The sequence below is a fragment of the Seriola dumerili genome, unplaced genomic scaffold (assembly GCF_002260705.1).
Source record: "Seriola dumerili isolate Sdu_G_001 unplaced genomic scaffold, Sdu_1.0 BDQW01000035.1, whole genome shotgun sequence".
NCBI lineage: Eukaryota > Metazoa > Chordata > Actinopteri > Carangiformes > Carangidae > Seriola > Seriola dumerili.
Window position 1 is genome coordinate 2,200,527 of NW_019174290.1, and position 18,344 is coordinate 2,218,870.

Genomic DNA, 18,344 nt, shown 5'->3' on the forward strand with positions numbered 1-18,344 from the left:
GAAATGCAAAGCATCTGACGTGCAACTCTAAACTTTTACCTGGTGCTGCTGCACATAGAGGTGACATTTCGTAACTGCATCAAGGTACTGGCCAGACACACTCACATGCACACAGTTTTTGTTATTAATCGTGGTCTGTTTGTGGTGGATACATATTCCATAATAGATTTAGAGTAGATTTTCTTTACTTTCCAGATCTACAAATGTTCCAAAAGTAAGTGTAAGATGTAGCCATGTGTGTGTTTGTGTGTGTGTGTGCTGCCTCTGTAAATATTTGAATCCTTTGGATTCAAATGAAGATTTTGAAATGTGTGTCCTTGCTCACCAGTTGTGGAGTCTGTGAAACAAACAGCAGCATCATGTTCTACGGTTCTTCCTCTGGGGCCAGTATGTCCCTACCGTCCAAGAGCCGCCTGAAGCGCCAGAGCAGGACCTTCACGCAGGTATACAGTGAGGTCCAGAAGTGACTGTACTCACACACACACACACACACACACACACACACACACACACACACACGCACAAACACACACACACTCTCTGTCACTTTGATCAGAACTCTTTCAATCTCAACGGACCATCCTAGTTGAACAGAGGTCAAAATAGAGAGTGAAAACAAACACATGCTAGCAAATGAACGTATTAATATATATACATATATATATATATATGCAGTATTTACTGAAGTGGTTAGATGTGCACTATATCTAAATATGTTGTATGACACATAATGAATGGTCAGTTCAGTTACCAAGAAAAAAACACAACACATTTCTCATTTGTCTCTAGTGTTATTTATCCATGTAAATAGTTTGGGTTTATTTTGTGAGGTTAAAATGGGTTATTCACTGTAACTGTGATACTGTTTTTGGAAAGATATGATTTTTGTTTTGTCAGGCTGGTGTTGTGGCTTTTGGGATTACAGTGTCGGTCAGTCCACCGCTTTGGTGCAGACTGAGATATGGGAACAACTGTTGGATGGATTGCCATGAAATTTGACTGAGATTTGAATTCATGAACATTCATGGTTATTGGAGGATGAATCCTACTGACTTTCCCTCTAGCGCCACCATGAGGTTGACATTTGTGGTTTTGAGATGTGACATTTGGTGTTGGCAGAAATGACAGAGATGGATGTTTCCAGACCATGGCAAATAAAACCAAAGTAGGGCTGCACAATTAATCGCAATATGGCCAAGTGCAGTATCCAAATCGCAGGAGCTGCAAAAAATGCTGCAATTTTTTTGATAAAGTAAAAATGTGTCACATTGTTGTGCTTTTTGTTTTTTAGCACCATTAGTGTTGTGGTGCTACAACACTTATGGCCTGCCTACAAATGTGTAGTTTGTTTGGTACAAGACCCAACAAAATCACGTCATCATCATTTTTGAATTTGTTAAAGTGAAAATGAAATGCAGAAACCTCCAATCCAACTGAAATCCCAATCGCAATATCTGCCAATATAGTTGCACATATTTTTCTTTTCTTTGCATATTGTGCAGCCCTAAATCAAAGCAATCTGCCTGGCTAGACACCATTAGAGGCAAATGTTTTTTGTGATTTGGTTGAACTGACTTTAATATGTAGTACAAGAGGCATATACTTGACATATTGTCTGTTATACTGTGGCCCTACAGTGAAGTCGTTGTTGTCTGTCTGTTCCTCAGGTCCTGTACCGCACTCTTAGTTACAGAGACCGTGTTCCAGCAGAAACTGGAACAAACACCCGTGGGGACCGGCGTTCAACAACTGAACCCCCGGAGCGACCGGCGGATGACCCAGCTGAACTGTCCACACAGAGCTCGGCCCCTGGGGTGCTGAAGATTTTTGGGGATGAAATCTGTGCTGGTGCCAACTACAAGAGCGTCTTGGCCACGCCACGCTCCAGTGCGCAGGAGCTGGTGAAAGAGGCACTCGAGCGTTACTCGCTCAACAAGGATGCTGCCCACTCTTATGTCCTGTGCGATGTGATCGGACACTTGGAGGGGGGAGGGGGGATAGGAGGAGGGGGCTGGCGGACTGAATGCCTGCGTGCACTGGGGGACAATGAAAAGCCGCTGCTGCTCCAAGAGCTGTGGAAACCCCGAGAAGGACACGCTCGCAGATTTGAGCTGCGCAGGAGAGCAGAGGTGGAGGAACTCAACGCCAAGGAGAAGGATACCATCACTGCTGGTGAGGAAACAGACACACACACACACACACACACACACACACACACACATATTTATAGACAGACAGGTACACACATACACACACACAGCAGCTGGTCTAATTCCCTTTCTTTCTTAACATGTCAAACTCAGCAGAAAAGCACAGCTCGTTAGCTCCTCTGCAGTGATTTTGTGTGTGTGTGTGCGTGCGTGTGCGTGCGTGTGCGTGCGTGTGCGTGCGTGTGTGTGCGTGTGTGCGTGCGTGCGTGTGTGTGTGTGTGTGTGTGGAGATGCAGTATCAGAGCTTTTGTCAGATGTTATCCCATGGAGAAAATTTCATTTCTGTGTGATTACCAATGTTTGTTGTATATGGAGCTGCTGATCTGTGAAGACAGTTTTTCATCTGGGTTTCTTGTAGAGAGACACACATTCACATGTGCAGTCGAACACTTAAAGAAACACACACACACACACACACACACACACACACACACACACACACACACACACACACACACACANCTCGTTAGCTCCTCTGCAGTGATTTTGTGTGTGTGTGTGTGCGTGCGTGTGTGCGTGCGTGCGCGCGTGCGTGCGCGCGTGTGTGTGTGTGTGTGTGGAGATGCAGTATCAGAGCTTTTGTCAGATGTTATCCCATGGAGAAAATTTCATTTCTGTGTGATTACCAATGTTTGTTGTATATGGAGCTGCTGATCTGTGAAGACAGTTTTTCATCTGGGTTTCTTGTAGAGAGACACACATTCACATGTGCAGTCGAACACTTAAAGAAACACACACACACACACACACACACACACACACACACACACACACACACACACACACACACACAAACACAGTGCAGTAGAAATGCATGGACAGCTGGTCGATTGATTGAGTGAAAGCTGAATCCTTTGCAACCAGAGGTGTGGATCAGTGAGGACACTCTGGTGTTTATATGAATGACACATTTCTACTCGAGGGAGGTGATATTCACTTTCATGCTAAAGTACCTGCACATAACTGTACTGGCTCACACCTGAACTGTGAACTCTTAAGTGATATTACAGTTTCCCTGAGAGACTGACTCTATTTTGTAGATAGATTTCAATAGATAATAACACACTGCAAAAACTCAGGAAAACAACTGTTGTGACTTTACATCTGCATTGCAGTAATATGAATCTATGTCTGTGTGAATGTGTGTCTCTCTTCAGGAACCATGCAGTGACCTTTATGTGAAATTGGTTTACTGATTGATGAAAAGTTTTCCATTTACACACACGTGCGCACACACACTCATCCCTGTGCATCCTGTTGAAGAAATTCACAAACACCCAGTTAGAGAACAAGAGTGTTCAGAGCGATAGAGCAAGTATTTTCAGCCTCACTGTCGCACTTTCCAGCAACACTAACATTTCTCACGAAGCATGCCAGGGTTACTGGTTGCTATGTCAACATCTGTGGTAGCCAGAGAGTCAGTCAGCAATCTCTTTTACTGTGTTATATTCTTGTGTGATGCAGCGGTATAATTTTCAGATGGAAGAGAAGACAATTAACAGTGTAACCCGTAAAAGCATGAAACCCTGAACGGATAAGGCTGGTGGTGCTCTGCATTTTCTAATGGCTCAACACCTGTGTGTTACGTAAACGTTACGTTACCCTGTGAGCGACGTCACTTATATACGTTAAACTGTGGCAGGCAAATTCAATTTAGTATTGATTTACTGATCACTGATACCATCGTCCATCGGCACAACCCCGGTGTGAACGCACCCAAGATGCATCGAGGACGCATTTGAGATCCGATCTCTCGGGTAGTCAGGGCCACATGTGTCCACATTGACGGGCCGCCTACTCTACTGACGTCCTCTGACAGTCTTAGTCCCGCCACAGTTTCATAGGCCCTGTTCACACCTGGTATTAACATCCGTCTCAGGTGATCCGATCACAAGTGGACAGCTCTCAGTTCGTCAGTTCACACCTGGCGTCTCCACATGCGTCTCTATTGACCTCTTGTGATCGGATCTCGCATGTCCGTTGTTAATATGCTTGTGTGTGTGTGTGTTAGTGTCGGTGTGTGTGAGAGAGCGAGCGGGGCATAGATTGGTTATTTGTATATAAAGCTTGGCAGTGAGATCCGATCACAAGTGGTCAATCGAAACACATGTGGAGACGCATTTTAAGGTCAGGTGTGAACTGACAAACTGAGAGCTCCACTTGTGATCGGATCACTGAAGACGCATGTTAATACTAGTGCTGACCGATTTAAGCTTAATTTCATCGTCATCGCGATATAAACATGTGCAATAAACACATCGCAAAAGACTGACTGAAGACTTTGTCTGTGATCTTCATTCAGCTTCGCTCAGCAAAACTGTGTATGCACATTTCAATATTTGTGTATTTTCAATTTGTGCATAAAAAAGTCCAAAAAAGTAAGGTTATTGCAAAAAAAAAAAAAAGTTAGTTTACGTTTGGTTAAGGTGGAAAAGTTGGCATGTCAATAAAAGCAAAATACAACAAAGTGCAATGGAAACAGATTTAGCAAATAAACTATGACGTCCATCAAGGATGTGAAGTGACAAAACATTGTGGCAGGTGAAAACACCACATCTGTGTGGATCAATGAGAACTGTAGCTTCCCTCAATTTATGGATGAAATAAACATAAATGCCATGGTTCCGTCACGTTTTCCAAGTTAGGTTCAAATTCTTTCTGACCTCCCTACATTGTCTGTGCCGTGCTTGTGCGCGTATTCATCTTATTAAATGTTTTATCACTTTTCTGCATGTAACAGATCCCTACTTTTCTGGTTAAGTGTATTATCACAGAAAGACACTGTTTCCACTGTTCTTGTAGGTTTCTGTAATTTCTTAAAACAGCGTGTTACTGCAGTTTTAGACTATGCATTTGTTGGGGACTATTTTCAACAGCAGATTAAGACACATTTGGTGTGCAGGTTAAGTATTTACGGCAGGATGATGTATGTGGGATTGACTCAAAATAAAACTGCAGAGTTTTAGTGATGGAAGATGTCACCCAGTGCAACAGAGAAAGCACAGAGAAATAAACTATATCAGGCTCTGGCAACACAGACTTGATTTGTTTACATTTAGTAAAATATAGATTATCCCCAGCCTTACCCATCTCATTAAAAGCATTTTTTTTTTTTAAACTGTGCTTTAAAACATCGCAAACACAGTTAAACAGCTTATACCTTTCTGTTTAGCATCTGAAAATATCAACAAAAGACAATCACAGCAAAGAAAGTCTTCCGGGATAAACTAATACATATAAATACACATATTTTAATTTTCACACTAACCCCTTTCTCTGTTGTGTTATAGTGTTTACAAGGTCACATACCCTTGAGTCCCCTTTCGTTCTCTCTTCTGTCTCTAACTTTGTGTCCTTTTTTCTCCCCTTGGTGTACATGTGAGCGTGCACGTGCATTTGTGAATTGTGTGTATTCTCACATACACTTTCTATGACGAGATAGCACTTTAAAGGTACTGTAGGATTTTCATTAAACACATGAACACATCACAGCCAAATTAATTATATTATCATCTGTAAGTGAAATATTCTACATCCCCAACTCTGCTGCCAGTTCACTGGGTGTTAAAAAAAAAAAAAAGAAAACAAAAAAAAAACCCTAAATTGACTCACATGAAAGCACAAAGGAGACCAAATGTTAAAGTTATTAATTTGACAGTGATATGTTAGGAGGAAAATCCTGTACCTCACACCTTTAACCGTGTATCTCTTTCTACCAACTGGTGGTGTGACTCACTAGAAGCGTCACAGACCTTTTTTTGCTCCACAGTGCTTGCATGTCTAGTGGTGTGTGTGCGGCTGGTGTGTGTGTGTGTGTTTATGGGAGTTATTCTGTGCTTGGTGTCTTGGTGGGGGGGTGTTGTCTCAGCCTTCCCCCTCCTAACCCCTCCCACCCTGCTGTAGGGCCCAAAACCCCCCAATTCCTGGCGGCTCTAATGGGTCGGTCCGGGCTTGGCAAACACAGGAGCTCCCCCCTACGGTCTGGTCGAGTGGTACAGTCCAGCTCTAAAGGTGGGGACTGGCCTCAGGTAGGGTGGCTGTCAGTCATTGCCATGGAGACCACCTCTACCTGCCTTGTCACCAGTGCCACACCCATTGCCAGTGATTCAACCAGTGTGAGTGTGTGTGTCAATCTGTGTGAGCCATTGCATGGCCTCAAAGTCCTCCGATTGAAACCATGAGGAGCAGCTGAGTTCACCTTTCATCAGGTTCACTGTTGTCAGCCACATGTGCTGCCTCATCCAGCGCCATTGACTTCATCTGACTGGTTTTACTCTGTTTCCACTCGGTTCACACATGACTGTGCCTAAGACGTTACTTAATCCGGACCTCACTCATGAGTCAGTCTTACATTCTAACGGTGCATGTCACATTTAAGTACACTTTCTTTTTTATTTTCCACACTTTTACCTTTCTTTTATTCTGTGTCCTCAACTTCTCTTTCCCTGCTCCGCTTCCTCCTTTTGCTCCTTATTATTATTCTCCACCCGTTCTACCTCTTGCCCTTCTCTCTCCCTCCCTGTTCTCTCGCTTGCTATTCCTCTCTGCCATCCTGTAGATATTAATGCCCAAGCTCGTAAGCTCCAGAGGAACAGGGCGAAGGGGACACTGACCCTGCCCCGCTCCAGCAACTCATCCTTCTGCCGCAGCCTCAGTGAAACCAGCCTCAACCAGGTGGGGCCTTCCATTGAAGCTTAGTCAGGATGATTGATTGTTATTATTCATGGGACTTGTTATCAGCCTGGCTTAGGTCCTGAATGCTTGTGTGTCTCTGTGTGTGCATGTCTTTTCAGCTGGGAGTAGGAGACGAGCCCAAGCGTTATTACTCCACGCTGCCAGGGCCCTTAAGGGGCCGGGAACGTGAAGTGGCCTCCAGCGGCCGGAGGAAAGAGGAGGGGAGTCAGGGAGGGGTGAGGCACTCTCTGTACCAGTCGCCACATCTCCTCCTGCTGCAGGGATACAATCGGCAGGTGAGGATAGTAGATAGAAGATGTGTGCTGTTCCGGACCTCTGATATTTCTGATCATGTTGTGACATTGGTCGTGTTGTGTGTTGCAGGACTGCCTGGTGTACCTGCTGAACAGAGAGCAGCACACAGTCGGTCAGGAGACTCCATCAGCTCGTCCCAACATCTGCCTGTTTTCCCCTGACATCCTGCCCCTCCACTGCCGCTTGCGCAGAGTCCCTGCTCCCCGTCGCCATGCCAACAATAACAACAAGGGAGAGGAGTTGGCGGAAAGTCAGCGGTTCTGTGTTGCGGTTGAGCCTGTGCTCCACGCCACCGTTCTGGTGAACTTTTCCCGCTGCGAGCGCTCCACCACGCTGCGACACGGTGACCTCCTCTCCTTCGGAGCGCATTACATCTTCCTGTACAAGGACCCCACGGGTGCTAAGCCTCTGCCTGCTCAGACCTTGGCACGCCTTCGCACCCTGGGGCAGCTTTACGATGCAGGAGTGGAGGAAGTAGAGGGCGGGGCTCAGACTTGTAAGATGTGTGGTTCTGTGCTGAAGGACAGAGCAGCCCAGGTGTCGAGTGCTCCGGCAGTCAGACGTAGCTTCAAACCCCACCTGGTGAAACCCCGCAGCGGGGGGACAACAGCAGGAGGACCCCTTAGTTTGACAGGAGGGGAAGGAGGCGGAGGAGGCGGAGGAGGAGGAGGAGGAGGAAGAGGGGGAGGTCAGAAAAGGAGGCTACAGCTGGAGTTTGACCAGGCTCATGAAGACCAGCTGTTAAACAGAATTGTGTCCCTCATAGAACCTGGAGGTGTGTGCTCTGACTTACAATATATAGGAAACAAAACTTCAGTAGACTCACACAATACAGACTTTTTTAATCTCAGTTGATGTACTGTGTTGCAATTAAAATGTAATTTCACCCAAATTACAAAAAAATGATGTTTTTACCTCTAGTAGTATCTAGCCATGCAGATAGTTTGGGTTTTATTTGCCCAGATTTTGACAGAACGATACAGAGGAGCTGCATAGAATCTCATCTTGGTCCACAAAGCATTTAAAAAAATGTTTTTTAATGTATCTCTGCAACATGAGCTACAGAACAACAAAATGAGGGCTGGGATGAGGTTGTAAATAAAATACACAGGTACAGTTCATCACACAGGGATTTGGGCGCAGTCACCCCTAATATTGAAACAAAAAAGAGAGCTAAGGAAAAATGGTGAGAAGAGCATTAATCAATGTCCGATTCCTGAGAGTAAGAGCCCCGTTTCATCAATTTTCTTTTTGTTGTCAAAGGTTATAGAAATCAAATGGTGAATATAGAATCAATCAATTGAAAAATGACATTCAAGTCTTTTATAACCGGGTTGATGTGATCCTTTTAAACCTGTGTGTTTCTCCTAGGAGACGACCATAAGCTGACACCAGCCTACCTGCTGTGTCTGTGCATACAACACTCTGCCTCAACCTTCCCACCTGGGAGTTTTGGAAAACTGCTGCTCAAGATCGTGCGGCGAATTCAGACCATCGCATGGGTCAGTGTCTGCCTGTCTAACTGTCTCCGTGTTTGTCTTTCGGTCTCTGTGGTGCTTTGGTCATTAAGATGACCCCATGTGGAGGGAAACCAGTCAGCCGTGTCAGGTCAGGTGAATAGTTAAACACGGTTGCATTTCCTTTGTAAATTGTATTACAGACAGGCACACACAATATTCACCTCTAACTAAACCATGAATTGAGCAATTGTTGAATTTCTGTAGCAACAACTACTTGGCTACCTCTTGTCATATTGTTTTTTTTAAATTTATTTATTGATTCACTGAATTATTATTTAATCATGAATAAAAATAACATTTTGGAGAAATTTGAGTTTAAATCTCATCGTAGTACAGAAAGTGCCATTTTGAATGTTGCTAATGATCTATTGATTGTGTCTGATGCTGGTGACTGCTCGGTTCTGATACTGCTTCACCTTGGTGCTGAATTTGACACGACTTACCAAAGGCTCAGGCGCTCAATCACCTAAAGAAGTCCCTTCGTTGATTCAAATCATATCTGAGCCATATAACTTTCTATGTTTCGGTTGGTAATCCCTCATCTTCCACAGCCCAAATTACATGTAGCAGGGCCACAAGGCTCAGTTCTAGGTCCATTGTTATTCTCAATAAACATGCTTCCACTTGGGGATGTTATTTGTAAATCTAAAATGTCCCTTTTATGCAGATGACACCCAACTATATGTACCCTTAACAGTGGCCGACACCAGCAGTCTAAATTACCTTATAAACTGCCTCAGGTAAATGTTGGATGTCAAAGATTCAATCCACAATAACCTTGGCAGACTTCATTTTAATATTGTTTTGAAAATGTTGCTAATAACATTCAAGGCCCCAAATTATATTTCTGAACTCCTCGCTGTTTATGAGCCCAGCTCCTCTGGCATGGATCTCCTGGCTGTCCCTAGATCAAGGTGGCTAACTAGAGATAACAGAGCCTTCGCTATCAAAGCGCCCGACTCTGGGACACCATGCCAGAGGACTGTAGGCTTTCCAATTAGGTATCTACCCTCAAGTCCCTTCTCAAAACACACTTGTACAGATAGACGTTTTCATGTTAACACTCTACAACTTGCTGTTAGCTTCTGTCATTTGGTGCGTGGAGCTTATTTTGTACTTGTGTCTGTGTGTAAATTTGTCTGTTTATGTTTGTTTTGCTTTATTGTGTTTTAATAGTTTATCCTAGATTTATTTGGTGTTGTTTACTGTGTGAAGCTCTTTGTAAGTCTTTGGAAAATGATATACAAAATTATTATTATTATTATTATTTAAAAGCTGGTAAATATCAGGAAATTATTTGGCCGATCCTGATGTAATCTTGAGTCAAATTCAGTTTTGTTAGTTAGCGTTATTTAAATATCTGGGATTTGCTGTATAAAATCGTGTGGGTACTTTCTTTCCTGAAGGGTGTTTTTATTATTTATTGTATTTATAATAAGGGTAATATTATATTTAGGCCAATAGGGCACAAGATAATTATCAATGTGTGTCACTGTGAGCATGCAAGGTTTCGTAAATATGATAGCGGTATTTCTCTCGCCAGGTTAGTGATAGCGTCATGAAGTGTGCTTCTCCTACGCACATCCTAAAAGTTTAATGAGCACTTAATTGCTCTCTCTGTGTGTGTGTGTGTGTGTGTGTGTGGGTGCACCTTTCAGGAGAAGACAAAGGAGCTGGCTCAGAAGCAAGCTCAGCAGTGAGTATTGTTTTCCGACTTGTGTTAGAAAGAAAGAGAGCATGTGTGCTTTTTGTACAGTGTATGTCGGTGTGTCCAGTCTGTCAGTCTGTCTACCTAACTGCGTTTAACCCTCCACTGTTTCTGTGTGTGTGTGTGTGTGTGTATGTGTGTGTCCATGTAGCCAGGACCCGGCCTCCCTGTCTCTGCTCAGTATCTCAGACTTGATCCCAGACCTGCAGACCATCTTCTTCTGGATGTCCAACTCCATCGAGATCCTCTACTTTATACAGCAAAGAGCACCAGCGTACACACACAGCATAGAGACACTGCAAGGTACACACACAGACACACACAGTCTGAATGATGAGCGTGGAAACAACTTGGCTGAAGAGTCATTACTCACACTGACATCCAGTAGATACTGATACAGCTGCAACACTCCCTCTCTCTCAGTATATATCTCTTAAATATGCCTCTGCCTCTGTCATCTGTGTGTAGGGTCAAAGGAGTCGTTGCTATCGGCGACCATATCAGCCAATGAGGAGGCAATGACTATCTTGGAAGAAGTGATCATGTACACTTTCCAACAATGTGTCTACTATATCACCAAGGTAATCTGTCACGGTGGCAACAGCGCCATCCTCCTAATGATGAAGACATTTTTTATCTTGTTTTTAAAACTGGCCTACATGAATAATAACAGACCCTCATTACACAGAGGATCTGATTGAGTTGTCTCACACACACACACACACACACACACACACACACACACACACACACACACACACACACACACACAATATTTATGACTAGATGAGGTAAGAGTATGACTAACTTGTGTGTGTGTGTGTGTGTGTGTGTCCAGGCTCTTTATGTAGTGTTACCAGGTTTGTTGGACTGTAATCCATTCCCAGTTGACAGCTCTGAGCCCTGCTGGAAAGGAGGTGTAGGGTTTCCTGAACCTATACGCAGGGTTCTCCAGGTAAGCACGTCTTGTTTTTTATACTGTATTGTAGTGCAGTTAGGTCTAGTGATTAAACAATTAGTCGATTGATTAATTAGTTAATTGGCAGAGAATGCATTGACAGCAATTTTAATAATCGATTGATCACTTTTATCAAGGAAATATGCCAATCATTCTCTGGTGGGAATCTCTCAACGATGAGCATTTGCTGCTGTTTTGTGGTTTAAATTGAATATTTGAGTTTCTGACTGTAGTTTGGAGAAAATAAACAATCTGAAGACCTTGGGATAAAGTGACAGGATTCTTACTCTATTATCATATATTGGAAGATTAATTCACAATGAAGATACAATGATTAGCCATAAAAATAATCTACAAATTAATCAATAATGTTCTGTTTAATTACAGAAATAGTTAAGGGGATCGTGGATGAATTTAAAGAAATTCTAAAAATAATTTTAAAAATTGATTAGGTCTGAAGGGTATATTCTCTGCTATAAATAGTGACACACTGGCCCATAGGACAGAGTGGGCTGTTGACACCTCTCCTTATTTTGCTTCATACAGCAAGAAATCTTGTCTCACATGAGGTGACAAATGTCTGCAAAGGTCAGAACAGCCAAACTCTTGTTTCTTATCCACATTTTTCCCTACAATGGAACCATGTGTTTCGACTGTTCACTTGCCTCACAGAGAAACTGATGAAAACGGATCTAAAATCCGTTCGACAAGTAGTTGAAACTTTCTGAGCTGCTGATGCATCACTGGTTAATACAAACAGTTCATACTCTCAGAACTTTATATTAAAGAGATCCCAAAGCAAAGATACCAACTGTGTCTGACATGATGCACAAGACACTGGAATATTTCCATAAAAAGTCTTAGGTTTGAACATTTTACTTGGGTATAGTTTCGCTGATGCATAATGTGTAAAGTATGTGATATTATGTATAATTCTTGTCTATATATGATTGACAAAAGCAACAGTGTGATGTTGACACACTGACATGTGTTTTCCTATGTGTGTGTGTTCAGGTGTTTCAAAATGCCCAGGAGCTTTTGCAGGGCTACCAGGTCCACCCGGAGATCCAGGCTCAGATGTTTGCTTACCTCTTCTTCTTCTCCAATGTGTCGCTGTTTAACCAGCTAATGGACAAAGGTAGGGCAACAACAAAAAAAGCATGCACACTCACACTCTCTCTTCCATTAGACCTCCCTCCGGATTTATACAGTTGTTAGTGTTTGTGACACACACACAGAGAGAGAGAGAGAGAGAGAGAGAGAGTGTGTCCTTGTGTCCTTGTCAGCATTTTGACAGAGACTAACCCAGATTTGTCCTCAATGCCCTTCTCCTAACTGCATTCTGTTTCTCCCCCCTCTTACTCCTCCTCCTCCTCCTCCTCCTCCTCCTCCTCCTTCCTGCCTTCCTTCCTTCCATCTGGCCATCAGGGGGTGAGACAAAGAGGAGTCGAGGTTGGGTTGGATGGAGAGAGAGAGAGAGAGGAGATAGAGAAGGGGAGGGGCGACTAAGGGCAGAGTGAAGGGTAAAGGGCTGGAAGGCCATTCAGTTGTTGTGATGACCTTGCTAATAGTCTATTACCTTGTCTAAATACAGAAAACAGTCATTTACCACCAGCTATATGTAGGTGTCTGACTACCCATCACTTCCAACCTCCACACCCTCACTTTATATCTGCAGCCACACACACACACACACACACACACACACACACACACCACACACACACACACCATATGTCTTCATTAGCCGGTGGAGACAGGAGAGATCACATGTCTGGCAAAGGGAGAAGGAGAAATACCTTTATATTCATGCAGAGGCTACCCTGTCTCCCACTTCATCCCCACCTCCCTCTCCCTTCTCTCCCATCCTGTCTATCTGGCTTTTTCCTTCTCTCCCTCGCGCCCCCTTTTTTTTTTTTTTTTTTTGTCGCTCATTGATATTTCTCTGCTGATGGTGTCCATGGTAACAGTGAAGTGAGTTTGTACCAGGTAACGCTGACGTTTGCAACGGACCCTCTGCAAATCACGCGCACGCTCGCTCGCTCGCTCACTCACATTCGCTCAGGGAAAAAAAGACTGATCGAGGAATTCAAGATGAAGCGATGTAACATGCTGCAGATGCTCTGCTCTGTCATTGATTTGTTTGATTGTGTGTACGAGTGTGTTGTGACATCTCGCCCCCTGCAAACAGATCATAATGGATAGCTCTTTGTTGTTTGGACTGTTGGTTTGAGAGTGCACAGTGTCTTTTCTGTGTCTAGAGGTGCTATGAAGCATTATGACACCTTGGCTAAGGGGTTAAGTGATGTCTCGTCTGCTTGCGATGCCTCACACGTAGATTACTGTATGCCTAGACATAAGCCTATTACAGAGGGGAGTGTGTGCATCCAAAACATATGGTAGAATATTTGAAGAGTTATGTCGGAGCTGTCTCAACATAATGCTGCTGATTTATTCTCTGCCTGAAGCTTCCTGTCATGTCTAATTTGTATTAAACTGAATATGAAATCTCAGTTTTTTGGTACTGACCAGTATTGACCAATATTCATCTGCACATACTCAATGTTCATCGATCTCTAGCATTGATTGTCGGACCAGATTCAGAATCTTATTTACTTACTCTGCTCAGATAGCTCCTGATTTCTTTTTTCTACTTTATTGCTTCTCATATAATTATAAGAGGACAAACACAAAAATAGGTGTCAGAGAGCCACACAACCTATTGATACACTTTGAAATGTCTCTTTATACAAAGGTTTTAGTAGTGCCTTTACAATGGGTTGAGGACAACAGGCAATTCGTTGATTGATCATGAAAATAATTGGAAGATATGAAAATTGATCATTGATAAGGAAAATAATCATTACTTGTAGCCCTACATTAAGTTATTGTCAATTGTGTGTGTGTGTGTGTGGTTCTACGTTTCTACACGTTTGTATTTGTAGTACTTGTATTTCATCTTGTTTGTATCTACTTGCACAGGAAGTGAAGATGTAAAGTAGCTAGTAGCTAAATGTGCTCGCTTCTCCTTGTATGAGAAAAAAAAGAAAAGAAAAAAAAAAAAGAGGTTTTGTAGTCCAGTTGTTTGTCATTGTTAGTACCAAAGCCCAGCAGAGACCTGAGCTCACTTTAGGGGGTATTTCGGAAAGCTTAAAAAGGCATTACGGCTGCAGTGAGGTAATGTACCGACAGATTGACAAACTCTGGGATGCCTGCTTGACAAATGCTAGATTTAGAGTTATCGCCTGCTTAACTAGCCTCAAAACTTCTTTCAGTTCTTTGATGTGATACAGAGACAGAAGGGATTAGCCAGAGTGAGGAATGCAGGCTGAGTGCTGGTTTGTTGTGCAGTAAAACACAAACCCAGCTCAGCCCTTCTGCAGCAGTCTCGATTTGTATTCTGCGAGGAGCCGGCGGCTGGTGGCTGTTGCTATTGTTTCATTGACTTCAATATCAACTTAATTAAAAATTAATCTCTCTATTCCCGTACAATACACACATAAACATGCATAGAAACACACAGTCCCTTCTACTCTGCCTCTCTCTCAGATGTGCACTCATGCAACGCTAGAGTAGAAATTTACTGCAGTGTTTGTGATGAAATAACTTAACAATTGTGCGTGTGTGTGTGTGTGTGTGTGTGTGTGTGTGTGTGTGTGTGTAGGTCCATCTCGTGGTTGGTTCCAGCGCTCCAAGGTGCTGCAGATTCAGGCATGTTTGCGAATGGTCATGGAGTGGGCGAGTAGGTCTGGTCTGGGACATCTGGCCGACAAATTCTTCACCAAACTCAACAGCACTGTGTCCATACTGGCCACAGCCCCACAACAACTCACACAGGTAACACACACAAACACCCCTCTCAATCATGCAGAGGATTTGTCTGTTTTGTTTTTTTTATTGTTGTTGTTTGTCTGTTGTTTGCGAGCTAGTGCTAATTTGGTGGCAATACTTGAAAAACGAACAGAAAAGCTTACCTTATTAAGATTAGTTTCATCAACCCAAACAATGGAGGTAGGCGGTTCCAAATCCTGTGGTCTTTCAAGTATAGATAGCAGAGAACAGGAAAACTTTGATTGGCTATTATTTGGCTCACACAGGCAGAACTGTCCCACTGATCAGCTATGGATAGATAAAGCTCTGTACCACACAGCCAGCTACAACCTGTCACTGCCCACAAATTGTCTTACCTCCTTTGATCGCTTAGCTGTGTTACAAAAGGACTTCTGATTAATTTTCCCTCTTCTTCTTCTCCCTCTCCGTCTGCAGCTGAGTTGGCGCGCGTTGTCCAGTGAGCACCCAACTCTCAAACCCGTCCAGCTGCACAGGATTCTCACTCAGTACCAGCTCACAGCAGAGATAGGCCCCGTCCCAACATGGCAACCGAGCAGCGAGGACGAGGCTTACATATACAGAACAGGTACACGTGTGAATTTATAGATGTGAGTGAGTTTGTATGACTTTATTTTTGTGGCCCATAGAATTATGGGAACATAAAGCCCTTGTTATGGTTGTCCGGTAGGTACAATATATATCGGTCTGTATCTCAGCCCCATTCAAACTAAAGGTCGTCAGTCCGATGGTGAAAGGGCTGTAGTGCAGCTTCTCTCTGGAGGGTGTCAGTGAAGATTGAGCACAAACAATTACAAATGAATCAGAACAAGGACATTTGCTATAATCAATATGAGTTTGGGTTAGTTTACATTCTAGAGGGCGTCTGCTGTTAAACACTTTATGCTTACACGCACAGTACCCTGGTTTTGATTCATGTCCTTGTTTTGATCGTTCAGGATATAAGACATATACACTCACAGTTGGCAGTTTTTAGGTACACCCATCTGAAACTAACAGTCCTGTCCTGATAAATCCCCCCTTCATGAAGGTTACAATGTTCAGTTTGTGTTGAATTTGTTTTAGAGAGGTTTTCATTGAACTTTTTCATTGAAATATGGTTCTTTTTGGAGGCTGGTGTTTCTATGATTATTTTGTCCACCGCATGTACATCAATGAGAGTAATAGAAACACATCTCTGTAAAATGAAATACAGTTCAACAGCACCACAAACTGCAGCCTTCAAAAGTGACCATACAGTTACAGGACTGTTGTGTTAGCCTGTGTTAAGTTTTAGCTACAGTAGGTGTATCTATAGACAGTATTCAGATTTACACAGAGATTTGGAAAAACCTGGTTAATCATATCATTGTATAAATAATTCATCTTATCCAGCTTTTGATCATGTTATCGCTCTCCTTTCTCATTTCTGACTGGCTGCTGTATTTACCACTGACACCAGTAATGAATTACAAAACCTCATTGCCCATGGGCCCATTTTTCTAACGTGAAAAATAGCTCACTTGCATTTTAGCAGTTGTGGTTGTTCATCATTACATAATTCTATCATGTCTTTTGGTTATCGAAGCGCTATTGTAACACAAGTTGAGGACACACCCTCACACACAGGGCGGTGAGTAGAAACCTGGATAAGCAGCTGACTTACCAGTAGATGCAAAACAGAAAGAGTGAGAGGTGGATGGAGCAGCTGTACAGCAATCCTGGATCAGGCCCTTAATGATGTAGATGTGTATGCATGAGTGTGTGCGTACATCTGTTAACATCAGTTTGTGTGTGTTCAGTGGACCTCCTGGAGAGCTTTGAGAACCACCCTCCCATAGTGTTGCCCAGCGCCGGCTTCAGAGTGGACTTGGACAGCGAGTGTGTGGAGGACAGCATCTACAGACAGCTGCTCTACATCCGCCACTACCTGTGGGGGCTACGCACCAAGACGCAAACACACACCAGCACTCCCAGTGTGCACACACACTCCAACGGAACCAACACAGCCGACTGGCCCGACGTGCAGGTCACAAGACTCTCTCTCACACACACACACACACACACACACACACACGTATACACCGCATTCTGTCAAATACACACACCTAGCAGTAATCCAGGCCATGTGCCTCAGCAGCTGTGGTTGTTGAGGAGTTCCTCATAATCCCATAAATGAAAGACAAAAACCCTCTACTCCAGCCAACCCGAACACACACACACACACACACACTCACAGAAACCTAGACATGGTTAAATCATGGTTAATCTGATTAGTCTTTAGGCTGTCTAATTAGTGGGAACGGCTGACTAGACCATAATCCTTAGTGTTACTGCACCCTCATATATACACATAGACGTGCGCACAGGAACACATATACATTCACAAATATGCCAAAAGGTAAATGATTATACATCCAAACTGTAATCATCTCTAAATGAAGTGCATCTAGGAACAAAGCTTTTAGTATAGTGCTCTACCACAGGTGAAAAACAGGAATGTTTATGGTCTTTCTATTGGCTTCCTCTGCATCCAGGCAACTTTAGCTCTCGTAGTGACTTCTTAAGTCTTTCTGTCCCTTCCTGACACAGAGGGAGCTGTTGCCTCCGGCCCACAGCAGTCCCCGCTCTGGGGGTCCCGGGGACGAGGTGGTGGCAGAGACAGTAGAGGAGAGAGGACGGGACAGACCCTCAGGCCAAACACATACACACAGCCTCAGAAGGAACGGCACCATTCACCATCCACGAACAGCAAATCCAGATCCGTCTTGCCTCTTGACCCCTCCTAACACCCCGCTGTACCCGGAAGGAGGAGGAGGAGGAGGAGGGGGGCCTGGGCCAATCATAGGCCCCAACACCCAGACAAACGGCTGCACCAGCAGAACTGTGGCAGATAGTAAGAAGACCAACGGACTCATCACCAATGGACTGGAGGGTAGGCTGAATTATATACAGGAAGTGGACAAAATAACAGGAACACATGAGCAGTATAATGGAATCCCACACAGAAACACCACAATCTTTGTACTAAATCACATATTACATAGTGTTTTTGTTATTTTGTCCACCCCAAATGTGCAGCTGAAAGTCTAAATCTTGCAGTTCATTATACACCATATTAAGGATCCATA

At 43.5% G+C, this 18,344-nt stretch overlaps 1 protein-coding gene across 1 annotated transcript in view; it reads left to right on the top strand.

Annotated features, from left to right (window-relative positions):
• radil (Rap associating with DIL domain) overlaps positions 1 to 18,344 on the top strand; it is a 21,011-nt gene continuing 2,667 nt past the window's right edge. Inside the window, exons 1-17 of the mRNA XM_022738108.1 lie at positions 1 to 84; positions 329 to 443; positions 1,668 to 2,172; positions 6,769 to 6,884; positions 7,004 to 7,180; positions 7,269 to 7,761; positions 7,882 to 7,974; positions 8,571 to 8,701; positions 10,378 to 10,415; positions 10,579 to 10,730; positions 10,896 to 11,008; positions 11,266 to 11,382; positions 12,400 to 12,523; positions 15,050 to 15,222; positions 15,652 to 15,802; positions 17,016 to 17,242; positions 17,806 to 18,148. Of these exons, the coding sequence (XP_022593829.1) occupies positions 360 to 443; positions 1,668 to 2,172; positions 6,769 to 6,884; positions 7,004 to 7,180; positions 7,269 to 7,761; positions 7,882 to 7,974; positions 8,571 to 8,701; positions 10,378 to 10,415; positions 10,579 to 10,730; positions 10,896 to 11,008; positions 11,266 to 11,382; positions 12,400 to 12,523; positions 15,050 to 15,222; positions 15,652 to 15,802; positions 17,016 to 17,242; positions 17,806 to 18,148 (3,037 nt within the window). The 5' untranslated portion in view covers positions 1 to 84; positions 329 to 359. The remainder of the gene's footprint in view (positions 85 to 328; positions 444 to 1,667; positions 2,173 to 6,768; positions 6,885 to 7,003; positions 7,181 to 7,268; positions 7,762 to 7,881; positions 7,975 to 8,570; positions 8,702 to 10,377; positions 10,416 to 10,578; positions 10,731 to 10,895; positions 11,009 to 11,265; positions 11,383 to 12,399; positions 12,524 to 15,049; positions 15,223 to 15,651; positions 15,803 to 17,015; positions 17,243 to 17,805; positions 18,149 to 18,344) is intronic.